General features: G+C 43.2%; 1 protein-coding gene across 3 annotated transcripts in view; it reads left to right on the top strand.

Moving 5' to 3' along the window:
* Positions 1-20,871, top strand: part of LOC139540742 (choline transporter-like protein 5-B) — a 61,263-nt gene extending 40,392 nt beyond the window's left edge. The window contains exons 4-23 of one of the 3 annotated variants that reach the window (XM_071344666.1): positions 986-1,070; positions 1,816-1,900; positions 2,024-2,152; positions 5,537-5,597; positions 5,785-5,908; positions 6,543-6,575; positions 8,781-8,864; positions 8,980-9,092; positions 9,380-9,517; positions 9,844-9,943; positions 10,111-10,203; positions 12,665-12,752; positions 13,067-13,329; positions 15,231-15,325; positions 15,455-15,558; positions 15,701-15,774; positions 15,890-15,960; positions 16,160-16,248; positions 16,340-16,424; positions 16,987-20,871. In XM_071344666.1, the coding sequence (XP_071200767.1) occupies positions 986-1,070; positions 1,816-1,900; positions 2,024-2,152; positions 5,537-5,597; positions 5,785-5,908; positions 6,543-6,575; positions 8,781-8,864; positions 8,980-9,092; positions 9,380-9,517; positions 9,844-9,943; positions 10,111-10,203; positions 12,665-12,752; positions 13,067-13,329; positions 15,231-15,325; positions 15,455-15,558; positions 15,701-15,774; positions 15,890-15,960; positions 16,160-16,248; positions 16,340-16,424; positions 16,987-17,099 (2,027 nt within the window). In that variant the 3' untranslated portion in view covers positions 17,100-20,871. The remainder of the gene's footprint in view (positions 1-985; positions 1,071-1,815; positions 1,901-2,023; positions 2,153-5,536; positions 5,598-5,784; positions 5,909-6,542; positions 6,576-8,780; positions 8,865-8,979; positions 9,093-9,379; positions 9,518-9,843; positions 9,944-10,110; positions 10,204-12,664; positions 12,753-13,066; positions 13,330-15,230; positions 15,326-15,454; positions 15,559-15,700; positions 15,775-15,889; positions 15,961-16,159; positions 16,249-16,339; positions 16,425-16,986) is intronic. The other 2 variants (XM_071344665.1, XM_071344667.1) reach the window with 2 other exon arrangements.
* The last annotated feature ends 1,184 nt before the right edge of the window (positions 20,872-22,055 follow it).

The following is a 22,055-nucleotide window of genomic DNA, read 5'->3' as shown; positions in this document are numbered from 1 at the left end:
CACCTTCTGTGACTTCTAGGGAGATTTTAACCCGCTTAATCCCAAGATGTCAACAAGTTTTCACCATTGTTGTTATACCCTAGTTATTTTGTTGCCTTGACAAAGTCATTTCTAAAATATTATTATTTATTTAATGTGATTAGTGACTAATTTTAAGGTCAACCCTGTGACGTAAGCAGAACTCTCGATTTAATATGAGTAAACTGTTCCTTTTTAAAATAATATAATATATTTTCTAACGAAACATTGAACATCTAATAGTCAAATCATCGTGTAAAAGCAGGTGAGCTGGTTTTACCCTTTTTGGCCATTTTCTGGTGTTTTGTGATGGAAAACTGACCATAATACGTAAACCCTGTAACCCATAGGCACTTTATTTTTTTTACAATTAAATGTATTGCATTCAATTGTCTCTCCCTGTTGCACAAATCAAGCTTCCATTCCCCCTGTCACAAGGGGATTTTTGGCTGTTACTTTATATGGCACTTAACAGGCACTTACTGAAGTCATTTTTAAAATATAACCTCTTGAGATGGGAAAGTTATGAAGTTAAACATGTGCTCTTTATGACAATGTTAAAAGTAGTTGAAATCAAAACGTATTTTATTTTTTTATACAAAGTTACACTTTGTAACAACCCAGTGGTTTTCACTCATATTATCTCTCTGTATTCTGTAAGGGTAGTCTCACAAGGTTTTCAGGTTGTCCTGTAATTGCTGAACAGCCAGCTCTCAGCTTGACTCGCTAATCTTTTCATATCTGGCTTTTCTGATTGTGATTCATAATAGGAGTCTACCTTTTGATCCCGTTTGACCTGCTTTTTTATTCGGAAGTGATTATGTTAGTGTGTGTTACAGGCGGGCAGAATATTCCCATGCACACACAGCCAGGGAGGTCCTGTCACTGACTCATAAATGCACAGAGTGATTGACAGTTGAAGGGCCAGGGAATGAGGCTAATGATGCGGCCGTTTGTCTGGTTGCAGCCTGGATCCATGGCGACCCCAGGAAGGTGGTCTACCCTACTGACAGCCATGGACAGTTCTGTGGACAACAGGGGACCCCCAACGCGTGAGTATAAAGAAAGATGCCAATCTTTTAGTGCACTTGGAAGAGATACAAAGCCTCTTGGGAGGTGTCGGCTTCAACACTTTTGACACCTGCAATACGACACAAACAATCTGAGACAAAACATAATGCAGAGAAACTGCTTTTCCCTACGATTTAATATCCGGCCTCAGCATGTCAGTAGTATTAGTCTCAGTGAGTTGAGGACAGTGGAAGGTAGGCCCCCTAAATGGCAGGTAATCCAGTAAAGAAAACAAGTAGGTGGCCAGTATGATGCAGGATTTTTTGTTGTTGTTGAATTATATGCAAGTTAGATTTATAATAATACAAATAAGGAGCAACGTTGACTGAAGAAGACTATAGTTGAAACACGTTGCAGTTGTGCGTCCTGTTATGACAATCGTAGGCTGATCTGCTCCTTATAGGTATTCTTTGTCAATATAATCTGAGTATAGTTTTTCTATAGGTTTTCCTGCATCACACTGGCTGCCTACTAGTTGTATTAGTCTGTAATATTTAGTTTATTGAGTGCTTTGCGCACCGTGTATGAAAATCGCTTTATAAAGAAGCATTAACAATCACCACGGACTTTCCTGCTCCCTGTGTTTTTACACACTGTTTGACAGACAGATCAATCTGCTGTTAGATTTTCAATACAACGTTTGTCCTCAGCGTTCGCTAATAAAACTGTCATTGTCTTCGTGTTGGGAAACTAATGACTATTCTCTCCATTTCCCTGTGGTTACAGCAACAAAGCCATATTATTCTACTTCAACATATTGCAATGTGCCAATCCTGCCGTTCTCATTAACCTCCAGTGCCCTACAACCCAGGTGAGAGCTGCCTCTTAACGCCGCAGACATTATGCTATTATGTTCCCGCTCGTTTTCCCTCGCTTGTTCTCTGTCATTAAGCGTTGATTCATGTTTGGCTGTCCCTTTCTCGTCTCTTCCCAGCTCTGTGTCTCCAAGTGCCCAGACAGATTTGCCACATACCTAGACATGCAGTACAACTACAGGTACAACAACAGCTACTGGGAGTATTACAGGCAGTTCTGCAAGCCGGGCTTCGACAATCCTAGAAAGGTACCGAGACTGATGCCTCCAGTCACTTATGGTCTCACTTATCAAGTCCTTGAGTGTTCTGAAACAGATATCTTCTGTAATGTTTTTTTTTCACGTCCACCGCAGCCGTTTTCATCTCAATATTAAAATATTTTCTATGGAGCGTTTAAGTACATTACTGTGATTGTTTTAAATGAAAATGCTCAAAAAGAAACAAAAATAGCTTCCTGGCAAAGAGCAAGCAAGAATTTTGATAGGACTGTCTGGGAGTGGTCTGAGTGGGGAGGGGAAAACTGATAACTAGCTGTTATTGGCAGAGAGGTTTGGAACTCTCTTTATTGGTCTATTAACTAATTCTCCGCCTAGCGATGTCACCAGACAGGCCAAAACTCCATCCCACCAAAATAGGCAGAAATTTCAGGCAGTCTTTTCAGACAGCTCTTACACAATTCCACAGTATTATTCCAATTAGGGCTGACCCCAATTAGTCGACTGGTTGATTGTTTGGTCGATAGGCTGTTGGTTGACCAATATTTTTTTTTTTTGGAGCAGTAGCAAATATATATATATTTATTTTATGGCACACAAGAAACCTGTCTGATTCGCACCCATCTCAGTAAACAAATCCATTGCGGAGGCCGTAGGGATGACACAGCCCAAGAAGAAGGGGAGTGTGGCTAAAATGCACAATGCACATCTCTCTGCAGAAGGCGCTCTCTCCCGACAATTTGTGCCCATTTATTGTTTCTTTCATAACTTCATTTTGTGAATTGTTTGCGTTGTATTGTTAGTGTATATCAATTCCCCATTACATATATCACCAGTAGTACATTTTTATCATTAATTCCTATCATTTCTAATCTACAAGGTTACGGTAATTTCTGTTAATGCATTCAATATATTATTATTCCAGTCTTTTACCGTTCTCATTGTCGGAGTGGACACGCTGTTTGCAGAACACACAACCTATGCTTGTGAGAAACAATTTTTTGGTTTATTTCATTCCATTTACGAGTTTTGTCAATTTAGTCATTGTCTTTTGTTTGGAGTGCTCATGTCAATGTTGAGTAAGGACGTGCACCTGATTACACATAGAAGTAGGCCTATAGGCTACAAATGTAGGCATGTAAATGTGCCCATTTGGGGATCTGATAGTATTTCTGATTGGCTTAACGCACCACCACTAATGAGTGGTGGAGCTTCTCAAAGTAATGTTTTCTTCACCTCAAACAGCAAGCAAACAAAGTCTGTTTTTACATCCATTGAGAATGACATTAGTTCTTCAATGTATTTGAAAAATATTTCCAGCTCTTCCTTTCAATAACCACTCGGCATGAAAGGGAAAAAATATCATGCTGTGATCCAGTGGAAAGGTCATGAAACAGGCCTGCCTAATGACCTCTTATCCCTTGCGCAAAATAGCCTACAACTGTGTCTGTCCTGAGCTCACTGGTGCAGGAGACAATAAGCTCCCAGGATATTTTATACAATGTTGCAAGTTTGCTAGCACAAGCTTTGGGCCTGACCCAAGTTGATACAATGCTTCAAGTTTGTTGCAGACAGGCCATGCATTGCCAATGTGATTTATATTATATTTATTTTTATCTGGATATTTTCTACCTGCAGGCTGCAATGTTTTTGTTTGTTGGCTTTATGTAGGCTTTTTTTACATTGTTTGTAATGAAGACACAGGGAGTCAGGAAGCAAGTGCAGTTGGTAAGTTTAATAACAAGGAACATGAAGATATACAAAACCAATACTGCCTGAAGACTGAGGCTAATGAGGGCTAAATAAAGGTGAAGTACTAAAAGTAATGATGAAGTCCAGGTGTGCATAACGATGGGGAGCAGGTGTCTGTAATGATAGTTGCCAGGTGTGCGTAATGTAGGTTGCAAGGACAGGTGGTTAGTAGTCTGGCGGCGTCAAGCACCGGAGCGGGAGTAGGCATATCATCATTGGCAATGGCAATGAAAGTTATGTTTTAGGTTTGTGTCACTTTGATTTAGATTTGGATAGAATTTAGATGAACCACTTGACAATGATTTTGAGATATGAAGACGTTATTATGAATGAAATGAAACAGTTCCACGAAAATGTGCATATGAAAACCATAACTGGAAGGCAGATGGGTAGAAATGGTAAGATAAATTGGCATTCCACATGAGAAAGGTTGACAAATCCTCGTGTAGCCTATTACCAGCAACTTCAGGAGAGTAACGGCAGAATCTGCGAAAGCCAGCAGGAGGGAGAGGAGGATGATCGGGTCAGGTTAAGGTTTTTTTCTTCTTGTTATTTGGCTCCCTCTTGAGTAATTTGTTTCTTATTTCATCAAACAGTGTGCTTAAAGCATCAGATAAGCTTAATATATATAGTTGATTTTATTTAATCACAAACGGTGTGTTTATACATGGAAAATACACGTTTTAAAATTTAGACCAATCGATTAGTCGAAAGAACAGACGACTTTTGGTCAACCAAGATTTGTTTTAGACGAGGACAGCCCTAGTGGAAATATATATAAAACACAGGAGAATCATGATTTTGACGACACTGGGCCTTTAAAGGAACTTTCTCTGTTTTTGGAATTAAAATAAGATCAATAATAGTGTTCAATAGTAGCGACCCTTCCTCTTCAGGAATTCAAATCTTATTGGAGTCAGATTGAGTCATTTAGTTGTTGCATAGAATATATCTTGTTGTATAGAAATGATACAAAGCAATATCATTGGATGTGTTTTTCTGTAAGTACTAGGCCTAATGTACTATGTAAAGGAAACATAATGAGAATGTCATTTGAAAGTCCTGTGAGAGAAAAGCGTGAGGAAGGCGGCATCTGCTGATGTCACTCACAGCTCTGACGAGTTGGTTTTGTGGGACACAGACTGTGATACTGGTCCATGTTCGTCAGACATGCTGGCATGGCACCTCAGATGAGACTTAGAGAGACAGAAAGAGAGAGAAAGGGGGGAAGGGAGAGTGCGAGAGATGGTGTGTGGGAACTCATAATCACACAATCACACTGTTACTGCTGAATCGTTGGTTCTCCCACCCACACTGTCTACTCAGTCAGTACCCAGAGCAGAGTGCTAAACTGAGGAATAGAAGATAGAGCAGAAAGGGTTCCCTACCAGTCTGTTCTGTACTGTATGACAGACAGTCGTCTGTTCCTAGTCAACTCAGCCACACGCCCACTCTGCTCATGGTCCTGTTGGATAATGGCAAGGTCATAGGATATGATGATAGGATGTCTTACCAGTCATCCTAACCTAAAATACACGTTTTAATATTCAGACCAATTTATTAGTCGAAGGAACAGACGACTTATAAAAACTCAAGTCTGAGGCTTTGACGTCACCAAGTGGGTATTCTTTGACTTCTTCTCCCTCTCCCCTTTTCTCTGTTTAGTCCGTTGCACAAGTCTTGAGAGATGAGGACTGCCCTTCCATGATAGTGCCAAGCAGACCTTGTAAGTGAATCCAAGTTCTGCACACAGTTCATCCACTATCATTATTGTGACTTTCATACTGCCTATTCCTAAGACTTAGATTCTGTGGGAGGGGAGGGTATGTGACGGGTTGGAAAAGGGGATATATATATCACAGTGTATGATATTGAAATACCAAATTGTCAAAATATTTGTTTGTATGTTTCAGTCCTCCAGCGGTGCTTCCCAGACTTCATCACCAGGAACGGGACGCTAACTGTCGCCAACAAGACAGTCTTCAAAGACGGCTTAGGTAAAACAAGGAGCGTGATCGATCTCCGAGACGCTGCCAAGTAAGTCCTACTCTCCCCAATGTCGCTCTGCAGAAGCCTTTGTTGTTGTCGAAATCTTGGAGTTTCTGCCGAGAGAGACTATGGGATGAATTGTGTAAGTGGGAGGCCTATTAGGGGTGGTGGATTCACATGGTTGAATATTTTTGACCAGTAGACCTGAAAGATGAATTAACGCTGTACAAATCTGTTCACTGTGGCCTCGTTGAGGCCATGTTTGAGAATTCAAATGCATTTAAACTATTATATTGTCATAGGGATTCTAACTTGGAACCCAGAGTCAACTGGACAGCTATTGCAGGGTAGGACAACTGGGCCATGATCACTCATGCCCAGTAGAGTGTGTAGTGTGGATCGTTCATGCACATTGAAAGCCGTCTATGCATGTTTGCATGGAAATGCAGCTCACGCTGTAGCTTCAGAGTAATACAGTTAAGTAAATTTCCTCATGCTATGCATATACAGTCTATAAAACGATCGATACGTATGGATTCACTTGTGGGAGAGATAAGAGAAGAGCAATTAAGACAGATGCAGGGTCTTGATAGTTTTGTGTTAACGAGCTGCCATCATTAGTACATCATGTTTGCCTTTGAAAGAAGGATGTTATGACCAGTTGAATGCTTTTCCTTTTTAGCCGAGTTACCGCCATGCAGCAAGGAGTGGAAAGGTCTCAAACTAATTACAGTATTTGAACCTTTAACCGTAACCTTCTGTAGCCCCGAGCTCACTGTCTGCAAACTAACCTTCCCACCTGACTGCGTCATGGGTAATCTGCTGCTGTTCCTCTCCGACTGTGGCTGTGGAAAGGAAAGAGGACAGATTACCTTCAAATGTTGCCTGATGTGGAGCTAACATCCATATTGAAGCCCTAACAAAGAGTAACAACTTAGCTTACAGTTCATCTACTGTATTGGTCTTGAAAAGCTGAGAGTTACGTCACCCCCTAGCTTTCATCAACATCTTCCTTCAGTGATATTTTCTTATCATAATGTTTGCAAAGATTTCATTTCGTGAAACTGGAGAAGAACAGCCTCAGCATCAGATGAAGGCAGTAATTAGCATTATTACCACAGTAATTACCACAAGTTATATATATAGGCCTACCTCTGACTTTCATAGACTATATTTGAACACAAATAGAGTTCCACAGGGGACTAGTCATCTAATGTCATCTGCATTGTTTTGACTGGTAATGTCATTGTTTTGACTGGTAATGTCATTGTTATGACTGGTGTAATGCTTTTGTTATGACAGGTGTAATGCTTTTGTTATGACAGGTGTAATGCCATCTTTCATCTCGCCCAAACTTTGAGCTGTGTATGTCCTCAGCATCTGTAGTTAGGATGACTGCGCCACCATTTCCTATTAGAAATTACAGTCTTTGTAGAGGGGCGTTTTTTGTCAAAGTAATACAAAAATTAAAAAAACATCTCTCCAGCTATTCTTCTGTTGTTATGCCTGATGGTGAACCCTCAGGCATGGCTCATCTCACTCTCACGCATGAGATGTCAACAGCCCACCAGTGCCTTTCACATATTTCCCCCTGAATGCCAAGCACTTCAAAGAGTTGTCCAAGGACAGAGAATTTCCTTCCAATTACACTGCCTCCCCCCAAAAACTTTAACAAAGCATCAATTATTTTGTTTTCGACAGGTTCGGCCAAACTCCATCTGTTAAAGCCTGGTCTGTGGAGTGCGTTAGGCACAATAGCACAGCACTTACGTTTTCATTGGTACACACAGAATTACTGGGGCTCCTTTTTCATAGCAAAATTACTTTAGTAGGTTGCATTATGTGCTATTATAGCTGTATGGTCATGGGCTTTTTAGAGAAATATGATGGTCCAGATGAAATGAATGCCTAGAGTGAGCTTTCCTCATGACGTGTGGTAGCTGTCCTCATAAAACAGACCGAGATTGGTGCTCGACTCACGAGACATTCTGCACAGCTCCAGGGGAAGGTTGGTTCTAGTCTCTTGCTACTGCTCTTCACCAGTCCTGTAGAGGCTGATAATCTAGTGAGTAAAAGCATCAGGGAATACTTTGGGTCAGATATCTACAATAACACTAGAAAAAAAGGTTCCAAATGGGTTCACTGGCTGTCCCCACAGGATAACCCCTATTGGTTCCAGGTAGAACCCTTTCGGGTTCCATGTAGAACCCTCTGTAGAATGGTTCTACCTGCAACCAACAAGGATTATTCAAGGGTTATCCTACGGGGACAGCCGAAGAACACTTAAGGTTCTAGATAGAGAGTGTAGCGTTGCCAGTTTACCAATGCAGTAATGAGGACTCACAAAGCCAGATATTTGCACAATGTTTTGTCGCGGAAGAGCTGTAGGTACACTGGTTCTACAGTGGATATCTGATGAAGTATTCCTGGTGATTTTTGCCATCAGCTCTTTGTCCAGCTTGTACTGTATGTTGAACTGTTACCATTTTCTGCTTGTTCGTGTAGTTCGTGTTATGACAGAAAGAGATGCCTACAGGAATAACTAAGCTTCAAGACCCATTTGTATGTATTTTTTCCTGTTAATAATCCTCGTTCCTGAGGGTTCCTTTGCTACTGTGGTGGAGTAGTAACCTGCTGCTTCAGAGTCATAGAGAGCATTGCTGCTTCCTAGCGCTTTGATGACACTAATATGTTGGCGTGTGACACATTTATCAGGGACGCCTGCCTACAACCTGTGCCGTCTCCCAGGGTTGTACAGCCCCCTCATAAACTGCAGTGTGTCGTGACCCTGCGCTGTGTGTGCAAGTGAGAGGGGTTGCAACACAACACAGGCCAATGTTCTCTCCGTAAATGAGCATGCTCTCCTTCTTTATTTCTCCCTCAATCTTTCTCTCTCGCTTCTCCTCTCCCTCCCGCACAGTGGCATTACCAGTCTGCTAGACGCCAAGGAGGTTGGCATGAAGATCTTTGAGGACTATGCCAACTCCTGGTACTGGATCTTAATGTAAGACCGACACCAGTGTGTCCGTGTGCATTCATGCATGTATTTTTGTATGTGTATATGTTTTACTGTGGTCCTCACTCTTACATAAAAGGTGTGTGTGTGTGTGTGTTTCTAGAGGTCTGGTGATCACCATGGTGGTCAGCCTGGCCTTTATCCTGCTGCTGCGGTTCACAGCCGGAGTGCTCCTGTGGCTCATCATCTTCGGAGTCATCGCTGTGGTGGGCTACGGTTAGTGATACAGTACGCTCTCCGTCACTGACCCAACAGCTACTTTAGCCTCACTAAAAGAGGACAATGCTATCTTTAGCCTGAGTACATTATCCACACTTCACCAGCCCATACTGTACTGAAGGTAAACATACCGCTACTGTATGTAGATTTGTGTGCGAGACAGTGTCCACATCTTCTCACTTCCAGCTGTCAGTCAACCCCTCTGTTGTCATGGCAAGCTAAATGTAGCGGATGTACATGTGCAGTATCTCACCGTGTCACATCTCTTTCTCTCTCTCTCTCAGGGATCTGGCACTGCTACTGGGAGTTCAGTACACTGAGAGGGAAGCCGCATGGGGATGGTGACGTCACCATCTCTGACATCGGCTTTCAGACGGACTTCAGAGTTTACCTGCAGCTCAGTCAGACCTGGCTCATCTTCAGTGCGTGGCCATCCACTTCTCCCATCTATTTCTTTAGCACAGGAAATACCAGCCTAGCACAAGGCTGTCAACTCAGTTTTACTGTGTTTATCACAAGGTGCAGAGTCTCTTGGACTTGCTGTGAAGCAGTTGGGTGCCAAACATGTCTGCTGGTTTTGCTTTTGCTTCTCAATCAGTAAATTAATTAGAGATGGGGAAACCATAGGATTTCCTGTTAACTGTATGCAACCTGGTATTGCTTAAATGAATTGGGCAAACTCCAGGAGAGGCTATGGTCTGAGGAATAGCACGTTTTTTCTGCTTAGTAGTAATCATTTGTATTGCAGTGATCTCCCTATCGGTCATTGAGGCGGTCATCATAGTAATCCTGATATTCCTGAGGAGGAGAGTACGCATCGCCATCGCTCTGCTGAAGGAGGGGAGCAGGTGAGTGGCAATCTTTTCTCAGGAGAGTGACTCTGACCTTCTCTTGTTGTGTCACTTTGAATAGAACCCATCGTCTGTGTGCTCAGTGTTGGAACATTAACCTAACTTTTAACTACTCTTTTTCCCCACCCCACTTTCTCTCCATTCTCTTTCTCTCTCTTCTCCAGGGCCATTGGCTACATCATGTCCACTCTCTTCTACCCGATCATCACTTTTGTGCTGCTGGCCATCTGCATAGCGTACTGGGCGGTCACTGCTGTGTATCCTCTCTATATATTTACCAAGCCTCATCCTCACTGTACTATGTGCACACTTTACACAGTTATCTTGACATGCAGCGTTACCCATTGTAGCTACGGGTGAAGCATTCTGAGCTATCACTCAATGGAGTCATTCTCTCCGCAAGGCTATCAAACAGGCTAAGTCCCAGTACAGAGACAAAATTGAATCGCAATTCAACAGCTCAGACACAAGGGGTATGTGGCAGGGTCTACAGTCTATCACGGATTACAAAAAGAAAAGCAGCCCCGTCGCGGATCAGGATGTCTTGCTCCCAGACAGGCTAAATACCTTTTTTGCCCGCTTTGAGGATAATACAGTGCCACTGACACGGCCCACTACCAAAACCTGCGGGCTCTCCTTCACTGCAGCCGAGGTGAGTAAAACATTTAAACGTGTTAACCCTCGCAAGGCTGCAGGCCCAGACGGCATTCCCAGCCGCGTCCTCAGAGCATGCGCAGACCAGCTGGCTGGTGTGTTTACGGACATATTCAATCAATCCTTAGCCCAGTCTGCTGTTCCCACATGCTTCAAGAGGGCCACCATTGTTCCTGTTCCCAAGAAAGCTAAGGTAACTGAGCTAAACGACTACCGCCCCGTAGCACTCACTTCCGTCATCATGAAGTGCTTTGAGAGACTAGTCAAGGACCATATCACCTCCACCCTACCGGACACCCTAGACCCACTCCAATTTGCTTACCGACCCAATAGGTCCACAGACGACGCAATCGCAACCACACTGCACACTGCCCTAACCCATCTGGACAAGAGGAATACCTATGTGAGAATGCTGTTCATCGACTACAGCTCAGCATTCAACACCATAGTACCCTCCAAACTCGTCATCAAGCTCGAGACCCTGGGCCTCGACCCCGCCCTGTGCAACTGGGTCCTGGACTTCCTGACGGGCCGCCCCCAGGTGGTGAGGGTAGGTAACAACATCTCCACCCCGCTGATCCTCAACACTGGGGCCCCACAAGGGTGCGTTCTGAGCCCTCTCCTGTACTCCCTGTTCACCCACGACTGCGTGGCCATGCACGCCTCCAACTCAATCATCAAGTTTGCGGACGACACTACAGTGGTAGGCTTGATTACCAACAACGACGAGACGGCCTACAGGGAGGAGGTGAGGGCCCTCGGAGTGTGGTGTCAGGAAAATAACCTCACACTCAACGTCAACAAAACAAAGGAGATGATTGTGGACTTCAGGAAACAGCAGAGGGAGCTCCCCCCTATCCACATCGACGGGTCAGTAGTGGAGAAGGTGGAAAGTTTTAACTTCCTCGGTGTACACATCACGGACAAACTGAATTGGTCCACCCACACAGACAGCGTTGTGAAGAAGGCGCAGCAGCGCCTCTTCAACCTCAGGAGGCTGAAGAAATTCGGCTTGTCACCAAAAGCACTCACAAACTTCTACAGATGCACAATCGAGAGCATCCTGTCGGGCTGTATCACCGCCTGGTACGGCAACTGCTCCGCACACAACCGTAAGGCTCTCCAGAGGGTAGTGAGGTCGGCAGAACGCATCACCCGGGGCAAACTACCTGCCCTCCAGGACACCTACACCACCCGATGTCACAAGAAGGCCATAAAGATCATCAAGGACAACAACCACCCAAGCCACTACCTGTTCACCCCGCTATCATCCAGAAGGCGAGGTCAGTACAGGTGCATCCAAGCAGGGACCGAGAGACTGAAAAACAGCTTCTATCTCAAGGCCATCAGACTGTTAAACAGCCACCACTAACATTTAGCGGCCGCTGCCAACAAACTGCCTCAGCTCCAGCCACCTTAAAAATGGGAATTGATGGAAATTATGTAAAAATGTACCACCAGCCACTTTAAACAATGCCACCTAATATAATGTTTACATACCCTACATTACACATCTCTTATGTATATGTATATACTGTACTCTATATCATCTACTGCATCTTGCCATCTTATGTAATACATGGACCACTAGCCACTTTAAACTATGCCACTTTATGTTTACATACCCTACAGTACTCATCTCATAGGTATATACCGTACTCTATACCATCTACTGCACCTTGCCTATGCCGTCTGTACCATCACTCATTCATATATCTTTATGTACATATTCTTTATCCCTTTACACTTGCGTGTATAAGGTAGTAGTTGCGGAATTGTTAGGTTAGATTACTTGTTGTTATTACTGCATTGTCGGAACTAGAAGCACAAGCATTTCGCTACACTCGCATTAACATCTGCTAACCATGTGTATGTGACTAATAAATTTGATTTGATTTAGTGATTGGAATATACTTGAACTTGACTGGTCTTGAATTGAACCTAATAAAACTGCTGACCCCTTAGTGGAAATCCCAATATTGATGGCTCATAGGCAGGTACAAATTGTGATGCTTGTTTCTGCTTCCATTCCTCTGTGTTGCCCTTAACTGGTTTTGCCCTCAGCTTCTTGGCGTCTTCTGGCGATGCTGTCTACAAGGTCATGTCGACGCAGGACAAATGCGTGTATGCCAACCTCACCTGTGATCCAGAGGTTTGCTTTTCTCTCTACTCTCTTCCTCTTTATCACATTGGTGTTATTGCTGCATTGAGAACGACTGTATGCTATTGGCCTTGAAATCCTGAACAGGAGTACACATCATTCAGCTGTGAAATCGCTAGCCAGTGACAACATCTGTGAGCTCTGGCTACATTCGGTCTTTCATGAAATGGCACCCTAGTCCCTATTCTAGGGAAATCGAGAATGGGAGAAGGGTGCTGTTGTATGCTTCTGACCAGAGGGAGTGCTCAATATAGGGAATTGGGTGCCATTTCCTTCTAACCCAATAACTTCCCCTATCTCTCCAGACCTTCAGTCAGACCAACGTGACCAAGGTGTGCCCTGGCTCCCAGTGCACCTTTGCCTTCTACGGCGGCGAGAGCCTCTACCACCGCTACATCTTTGTGCTGCAGCTGTGTAACCTGCTGGTGTTCCTGTGGCTGGTCAACTTCACCATCGCCCTGGGACAATGCACCCTGGCCGGGGCCTTCGCCTCCTACTACTGGGCCCTGAGGAAGCCCCAGGATATACCATCCTGTCCACTGTTCTCCTCCTTCAGTAGAGCTGTAAGGTAGGCTGGCTCAAATCATTTCACTCGTAAGAAAACCCCCACGTTCATTGAATGGGGTGGCAGGTAGCCTAGCGGTTAGAGCGTTGGGCCAGTAACCAAATGTTTGCTGGATCGAATCCCCGAGCTGACGAGGTAAAACATCTGTCGTTCTGCCCCTGAGCAAGGCAGTTAACCCAGTGTTCCCCGCACGCCGACGACGTGGATGTCGATTAAGGCAGGCCCCCGCAACTCTCTCAGAGGGGTTGGGTTAAATGCGGAAGACACATTTCAGTTGAAGGCTGTACAACTGACTTTCCCTTTCCCAGTTGTATGGGATTAGCACATAAGGAGGAGGGTGTTGGGTTGATTTCCCCCTGAGGGAGTAATCCTAGTCCTGCACTATAAATCTATCTTAATGGAGAGTCTCTATTAAGCATGGCTGCTAGTCCAGGACTACACTTAATCTGTGTCCAGGAAACTGACCCTAAGTGTGTTTAGGTGTTGATTTGAAGGGGGAAGTGAGTGTGTGTATGGTGGATGTATACAGTGCATTCGGGAAAGTATTCAGACCCCTTGACTTTTTCCACATTTTGATACATTACAGCCTTATTCTAAAAAAGGATGAAAAAAAAAAAAAAAAATGGTCCTCATCAGTCTAGACACAATATTCCATAATGACAAAGCGAAAACAGGTTTTTTGAATTTTTGGCAAATGTATAACAAATAAAAAACATACCTTATTTACATAAGTATTCAAACCCTTTGCCTTTTGACTCGAAATTGAGCTCAGATGCATCCTGTTTCCATTGATCATCCTTGAGATGTACAATTTGATTGGAGTCCACCTGTGGTAAATTCAATTGATATAGACAGACACACACTTGAGCAAAAACCAAGCCATGAGGTTGAAGGAATTGTCCATAGAGCTCCAAGACAGGATTGTGTCGAGGCACAGATCTGGGGAAGGGTACCAAAACATTTCTGCAGCATTGAAAGTCCCCAAGAACACATTGGCCTCCATCATTCTTCCAGAAGGACAAGCATCTCTGCAGCACTCCACCAATCAGGCCTTTATGGTATAGTGGCCAGACGTAAGCCACTCCTCAGTAAAAGGCACATGACAGCCCGCTTGTAGTTTGCCAAAAGGCACCGAAAGTACAGACCATGAGAAACAAGATTCTCTGGTCTGATGAAACTAAGATTGAAGGAGGAAGCCTGGCACCATCTGGAGGACACCTGGCACCATCCCTATGGTGAAGAATGGTGGTGGCAGCATCATGCTGTGGGGATGTTTTTCACCTGCAGGGACTGGGAGACTATTCAGGATCAAGAGAAAGATGAATGAAGGTTAACCTTCCAACAGGACAACAACATTAAGCACACAGCCAACACAGGAGTGGCTTCGGGACAAGTCTCTGAATATCCTTGATTGGCCCAGCCAGAGCTCCGACTTGAACTCGATCTAACATCTCTGGAGAGACCTTAAAATAACTGTACAGCGGCGCTCCCCATCCAACCTGACAGAGCTTGAGAGGATCTCAAGAATGGGAGAAACTCCCCAAATACAGGTATGCCAAGCTTGTGGCCTCATACCCAAGAAGGCTCTAGGCTGTATTCGCGGCCAAAGGTGCTTCAACAAAGTACTCAGTAAAGGGTCTGAATACTTAGGTAAATGTGATATTTCAGTTTTTTATTTGTAATAAATTTGCAAACATTTCTAAAAACCTGTTTTTGCTTTGTCATTATGGGGTATTGTGTGTAAATTGATGAGGGGGAAAAAAACAACTTCATCAATTTTAGAATTAGGCTGTAATGTAATAAAATGTGGAAAAAGTCAAGGGTCTGAATACTTTCCGAATGCACTGTAAGCTAATTTTTTCAACACACACATGAGCAGTTTGGTAATACAGTGTATCGTCCAGGTACCACACAGGCTCTCTGGCGTTTGGCTCTCTGATCCTGGCTGTAGTGCAGATGTTCCGCATTGTTCTGGAGTACCTGGATCACAAACTCAAAGGTGGGTTTTGTGCTCACACTATTGCTCACACTATCACACTAAACCCACTGCCTTTGTTCTATGTTTATATACAGTGGTGTACATTTATTTGACCTTCATTTCATGACGATGATCATCATGTCTTTTCAGGTGCGCACAATGCTTTTGCCCGCTTCCTGATTTGCTGTCTCAAATGCTGCTTCTGGTGCCTGGAGCATTTCATCAAGTTCATGAACAGGAACGCCTACATCATGGTGAGTCTGGGACGGAGCAGAGTTAAATCTCTTGTTTTCAGACGTTTACTTTCGATACAGTTTCTTCAAGAACAGCTGATCAGGCAGTTCTGATAACCATCTTACGCAAACTGTTGGAATCATGAATACTTTCTCGCACCAGATTGCGATATATGGGAAGAACTTCTGCACCTCGGCTAAGGATGCTTTCTTCCTCCTGATGAGGAACGTAGTGAGGTAAGGCACTGTAAAGCTTGCTTTCCGTTAGAATAGAGTGAGTCTGTCTGTCATGGGGGTGACTGTCTCTCTCTGGGCCTCTGGGCTTCTCCAATGAGTTTCCTCTCCTCTGTAGGGTGGCAGTGCTGGACAAGGTGACAGACTTTCTGCTCTTCTTGGGAAAAGTGCTTATTTCAGGGAGTGTTGGTGAGTTCCCGGTCTTTCCCACACGCTGGTGTGTTGACAATGTCTAACCACTGTATGAGTCACGATACACAAAGGGATGGAGTACTTTGAAACAGTGACACTGTGCATGCTTGAGTTCAGGCGTCTCTTTGAAAGGCACTATTTTTTATTCTCGTTATTAGTCATTCATTTTTCTATTGTTATTTCCCCCCCCCCCCAGGTGTTTTAGCGTTCTTCTTCTTCACCCGTAAGATACCAGTTATTCAAGAAGAAGTGCCATCACTAAATTACTACTGGGTCCCCCTGCTGGTAAGAAATATCATTACATCAAATGTAGTTTGGGTTAGCATTGCTTGTTGCTAAGTGTGTTCACGGACTTCGACTCTTCTCTCATTGACAGACGGTAATATTTGGATCCTACCTGATCGCCCATGGCTTCTTCAACGTCTACGCTATGTGTGTGGACACCTTATTCCTTTGTTTCTGTAAGTACACCATTCATCTCTTTAAATACAGCCCAGTCTGGGGGTGCGAGGGCGTTTATATGATACAAAGACACAAGGGTCTGTGTTGGAACTTTGTTGGTGAATTGAAAGGTTCTCCATGTCATATGACCCTATTAGAAAGTTAGTGATGGACCGTTTTCTTAAATAAGTCAGGCAAAAGGTTATTCTAGCTTAATTTTTTTTACACTGTAATTATTGATGATTTCTATCACGTGTTCTTACAGTGAAGAACTAGTGAAGACTATTAAACTTTTTGAATTGTATGGAGACTGTGTTATTTGCATGTCCTCTGTCAAACCTTGCCTTGGCTGCACTCTAATCACTGAACTAGATGGTTATAATTCACTGGCCATTTTGGCTGACTTAAACCATTCTAAACTTTTCTCCAAATTAATTTTGCTGCTTGACTTTCTAAATCGTTTGGCTCTGCTAACTCCTTTCTCTCGTATTCTCTCTTTCTGCCTTCCTACCTACATGTTGTCTGCTCCTCTCCTCCTTCTCCTCTGTGGCAATGCTTCCTATCCCGTGGGGCCCGGTTAAGGTGAAGACCTGGAGAGGAATGACGGCTCGCCCCTCAAGCCCTTTTACATGTCCCCTCAATTGCACCGAATCCTCCGCAGGGAGCAGGGCTCCAAACTCTATGCTGCCTCCTGATAGGCCACCACACTGAACATCTGCCTAGTGATAGGCCAGAACACTGACTCACTGAAGGACTGGCCCATTCACCGTCTGTGTGGGAGTGTTTGTGGTCTGGAGCATACTAGAGCAGAGCCTAATGGACTCCAGACTGGCCAGGACTGACCAGAAAGGCCTTGGCAGGACATGGCAGGACCCAAGAGGGTGGTGTATGTGGGTGGGGGTTATGTCTATTCAACTTCCTCCCTCTCGCTGCCACCGCCGTTGATACTTCTGATACTTGCCTTTTTTCTCTGTCATGCTTCTGTCCCTTTCTTTCTCTGCCGTGCCGACACTGCTGATCTCTGCCTTACTTAGAGAGCGCTGCAGCAGCACAGTGGACGTGTGTGTGTGTGTGTGTGTGTGTGTGTGTGTGTGTGTGTGTGTGTGTGTGTGTGTGTGTGTGTGTGTGTGTGTGTGTGTGTGTGTGTGTGTGTGTGGTGTGAGAGAGAGAGACAAGGGTGAAATTGCCATTAGCCCAACACATAGCAAGAGGCACACATACTGCAAAATGAGATCTCTGTATTTCGGATGCAATTGATGTACTTTTTCAGATGGTCAAAACATTATGGAGTTGTGGGGTGACACAGTACAAGGGCACCCCCTTCTGACACTACTGTGTTTGTGCAACGGTTATATGTACTGTAATGTAAGGTCATGTTTAAGGTGAAGTTGCCCTTAGACGCTGATCTTGGGTTGGCCTGTATAGCATTTTCCTCACCAGTGGTTAAGGTTAGGATTGGGGGAGGATTTACCCAACCCCAGAGCTGTTTTAGGCACTCATGTGTGGAAAATAACCTTGAGGTGGCTTTTCTGTCAAGCATGATCGTTTTTTTGGCTGTTTATGCTTAACATTAGTTGAAGAGGCACTTTTGGTCCACCATATTTATAGACACTGTTACAGATACTTCTACAGAGTCCTGGGCACAAGAACACTGCTCCAAACGTAATGTGTAACGCTACATAGATAAACTCGAACGCACCCATGAGTCTACAGGGTCACAGACACTCGTAGGACTGTTTGGTTTAACAATCATTGGTATACTGTAAGTGACAGATATGATGTTTGGCTGACGAAGGTTGAAGACTTTTTGTACACACGGATCCTGATGCTAAGAATGAGATTTTAATAGACCCTGACACGTTTCAGGAATTCCCGAATGCAGTTGCTAGTAAACGTGCCTAATTCTACACGGGAGAAATGTTCCTCTTATTGTTTTGTGGTTTTACATTCTAGCGCCGAGAACCGTTTCTAAAAGAAATACCGTTTCTAAAAGGATGTTAAAGCCATTTTTAGTCATTTTATATGGAATAGTAGTGCTGTTTTTAATACTAGGTACTGTAACTCGCATCTGTATGGAGGATTTTTAATGTTTTTGTACAGCGGAACTCTTTTGTATCAATGACTCCATTTTTTTGGGGGGGGGGGGGTTGTTTTTGTGAATGGTTCATTTATAGCACAACTCTTGGGTAATTGATATCTTGATTGGTATTAAACAGAGGGTTTATGAAATGTTTACATTGACACTGGGTTTGTGGTATTGCACAGGATTTGGGGAAGACCTGTTGTCAAACAATGGGTTTGAGGTAATAAAAGATGGTTTGGTTGGGATCAAGTGGATTTTATGAAACCATGCTTTGAGAGTAAGTATCTGAAAAATGAGTTTGGTATCTCAAATAGATTTGGAGGAATATGACTGTGTTAGAGAATGTTTAATGGTAGGTCAAGGGGTATGTAACATAGTGTCTGTGGTATGTGACTGGCTGTGTGTTCCTGTCCTTAGTGGTGGATCTGGAGGTGAACAGCGGCTCTGCTGCCAGACCCTTCTACATGAGCAGCACCCTGAGACAAATTCTCGACAAGAAGAACAGCAAGAGGAGGAAAGACAAGAGAGAGCGGGGAAGATGAGAAGAGAGGAACGGATACAGGGTGACTGGAGGAGACAGAGGCAGGAGAGGTGATGGAGATGGGGGAAGGCACCTGTGTATGATGTAGAGATGGAAGACAGACAATTCTAATCCTGGTCCATATTGTACCTGCTACCATTATTATTATGCTCTTTGGACATAATATGTGAATTGTCTTATCTTGCCTTACAGTACTTGGATGTACTAACGAACTATCACCATGAACAATGACAACAGTGCGGTTAGCTTAACTGTGGCCAAATCGTGCATTTAAAGGCCACTGCAAGTTCTTGGTTTTACCAATGTACTGTGAAGCACTTACTTGAGTGAACAGCGAAGTGTACATTTGTATAATAATAGGTTGCACCACATACTACCTGTCAGCAGGCCCATGTCACTGTATGTAGGAACTCAAACCAGCCACAAGATGGTACTCTTAAGGTGGACATCTTAAAGGTCCAGTACAGAAGTATTTAATCACGATATCATGTCTGGGTAACAATTAAGTACGTTACTGTGGTTTCAATTAAAGTGGTCAAAGAGAAACAAAAATAGCTTCTCAGCAAAAGAGCAATTTCTCAAGCAAGAATTATGCTAGGACTGTCTGGGACTGGTCTGAGTCGGGAGGGGGAAACCAGCTTTTATTGGCAGAGAGGTTAGGAACTCTCGTTCTTATTGGTCTATTAGCTCATTTGTCACCTGGTGATGTCACCAGGCAGGCCAAAACTCCATCCCACCAAAACAGGAAATATGAATGTTGACTGGACTGGGCCTTTTAAGAAAGGTTACACCAGACAGCTGAGTGAACGGCTGCTTGGGTTAATACTGTACATGAAATGTCCGTAGTTACCATGTATAATTACGCTCTTCAAGCTCCTTGGAGCACTAACTTGTATTTTCTCCTATTGAGAAAGCTATTTGCCATACATTGTCCATTGTGCTAATGTCTCGTTGTAGCAACCTTCTAACTTGTCCAATTGTAAGTATGTAATAGCCCTACCATTAGGTGCTTCAGTAAGTGCCAAAGTGCAACGGAAATCAGCAGGAATGCAGCGTCGAGGACCCTTACCTGTATGTATTCTGGCCTCCATTGACCATAAATCGCACAGTGTTACAAATTATGTTTCTTGTATGCCATTCAAGGTTTTTGGTCTAAGGTCTTCGTCCCATTCCTTCTTTGTGCAGCAGCACTGTGGGGACAGATAATGTGCCATTACTACGTCTGTCCCATAGTGGCATCACTGCCAGTATCAGAGATAGAGCATCCTTTTCCACTGGTATACAGTACAGTAGCACATGTCCATACCATTTTTGTTATTGAAATCCGACCTGTGTAAGGGCACAACTTCATGATCATGTAAATATGGAAGTAATGCATATCCGAGAATAATCTGAATGGATTACTACAGGCGCCTGTGCTTTCTTCTCTCCCTGTTATTGCCATGAAAGAATAGTCCCACTTTAATGCAACAATGCCAATAAACTATGACTATGCATATGCTATAGTATGTACAGTGCCTTCAGACAATATTCACACCCCTTGACTTTTTCCACATTTTGTTGTGTTACAAAGTGGGATTCAAATGGATTTAATTGTAATTTTTGTCAACGATCTACACTAAATAATCTGTAAGTGAAACAAAAATTGAGAGAATGCCAAGAGTGTGCAAAGCTGTCATCAAGGCAAAGGGTGGCTACTTTGAAGAATATCAAATATATCTTGATTTGTTTAACACTTTTTGGGTTAGTACATGATTCAATCTGTTAATTCATAGTTTTGACGTCTTCACTACTATTCTACAATGTAGAAAATAGTCAAAATAAAGAAAAACCCTGGAATGAGTAGGTGTGTCCAAACTTTTGACTGGTACTGTAAGTGAATTATTGCAGACAGGATGCATGTTTTGTAATTTTTTTATTCTGTACAGGCTTCCTTCTTTTCACTCTGTCATTTAGGTTAGTATTGTGGAGTAACTACAATGTTGTTGATCCATTCTCAGTTTTCTCCTATCACAGCCATTAAACTCTGTAACTGTTTTAAAGTCACCATTGGCCTCATGGTGAAATCCCTAGCGGTTTCCTTCCTCTCCGGCCACTGAGTTAGGAAGGACGCCTGTATCTTTGTAGTGACTGGGTTTATTGATACACCATCTAAAGTGTAATGAATAATTGCACCATGCTAAAAGAGATATTCAATGTCTGTTTGTTTTTTGTTTTTACATATCTACCAATAGGTGCCCTTCTCTGCGTGGCATTGGAAAACCTCCCTGGTGTTTGTAATTGAATCTGTGTTTTGAAATTCACTGCTCAACTGAGGGATCTTCAAGATAATTTAATGTTGGTACAGAGATGAGGTAGTCATTAAAGTACATTTTTACTCCTGAACTTTAGTTTTGTCATAAGGGGTTGAGTACTTATTGACTCAAGACATTTCAGCTTTTAATTTTTTATTCTTTTGTAAACATTTCTAAAAACATAAGTCCACTTTGACATTATGGGGTATTGTGTGTAAGCCAGTGACACAAAATCTAAATGTAATCAAGTTTACATTCAGGCTGTAACACAACAAAATGTGGAAAAGGCAAGGGGTGTGAATACTTTCTGAAGGCACTGTACAAGATGACAAAATAATATACCGTCTGTAGAGTCATTTATCTTTCTACTCACGCATTAATTTCCATCACCATGTGGTAGAACACTGTACCTTTGACAAATCAGATGAGGAGATCAATAAGAGGAATCCCTCCCTTCTTTGGGAAGTGAACTCTTTTGGTTTACCACAGTAAACAAGTAGACATGTGGTTCGTGTGTACCTTACATTCCCCTCTACCTCTCGAGGACATCGCATGGACAGATCACAAACAGCACGGCGACAGGATGCTAAAAGACTCTTGCTGAGAGAGTGCCTGACATGTCTGTGACTGATGCATACAGTATGTCTACTGTATCTTCTCTCCAATGGTAGATTCCTAACTTCGTTCAGAGATGTTTTTAAATGTTTTGTTTATGTAAAGAATTTTGCATATC

This window comes from Salvelinus alpinus, chromosome 16 (genome assembly GCF_045679555.1).
Source record: "Salvelinus alpinus chromosome 16, SLU_Salpinus.1, whole genome shotgun sequence".
In the NCBI taxonomy this organism is placed as follows: domain Eukaryota; kingdom Metazoa; phylum Chordata; class Actinopteri; order Salmoniformes; family Salmonidae; genus Salvelinus; species Salvelinus alpinus.
This window is presented reverse-complemented; position numbering and strand designations above follow the sequence as displayed.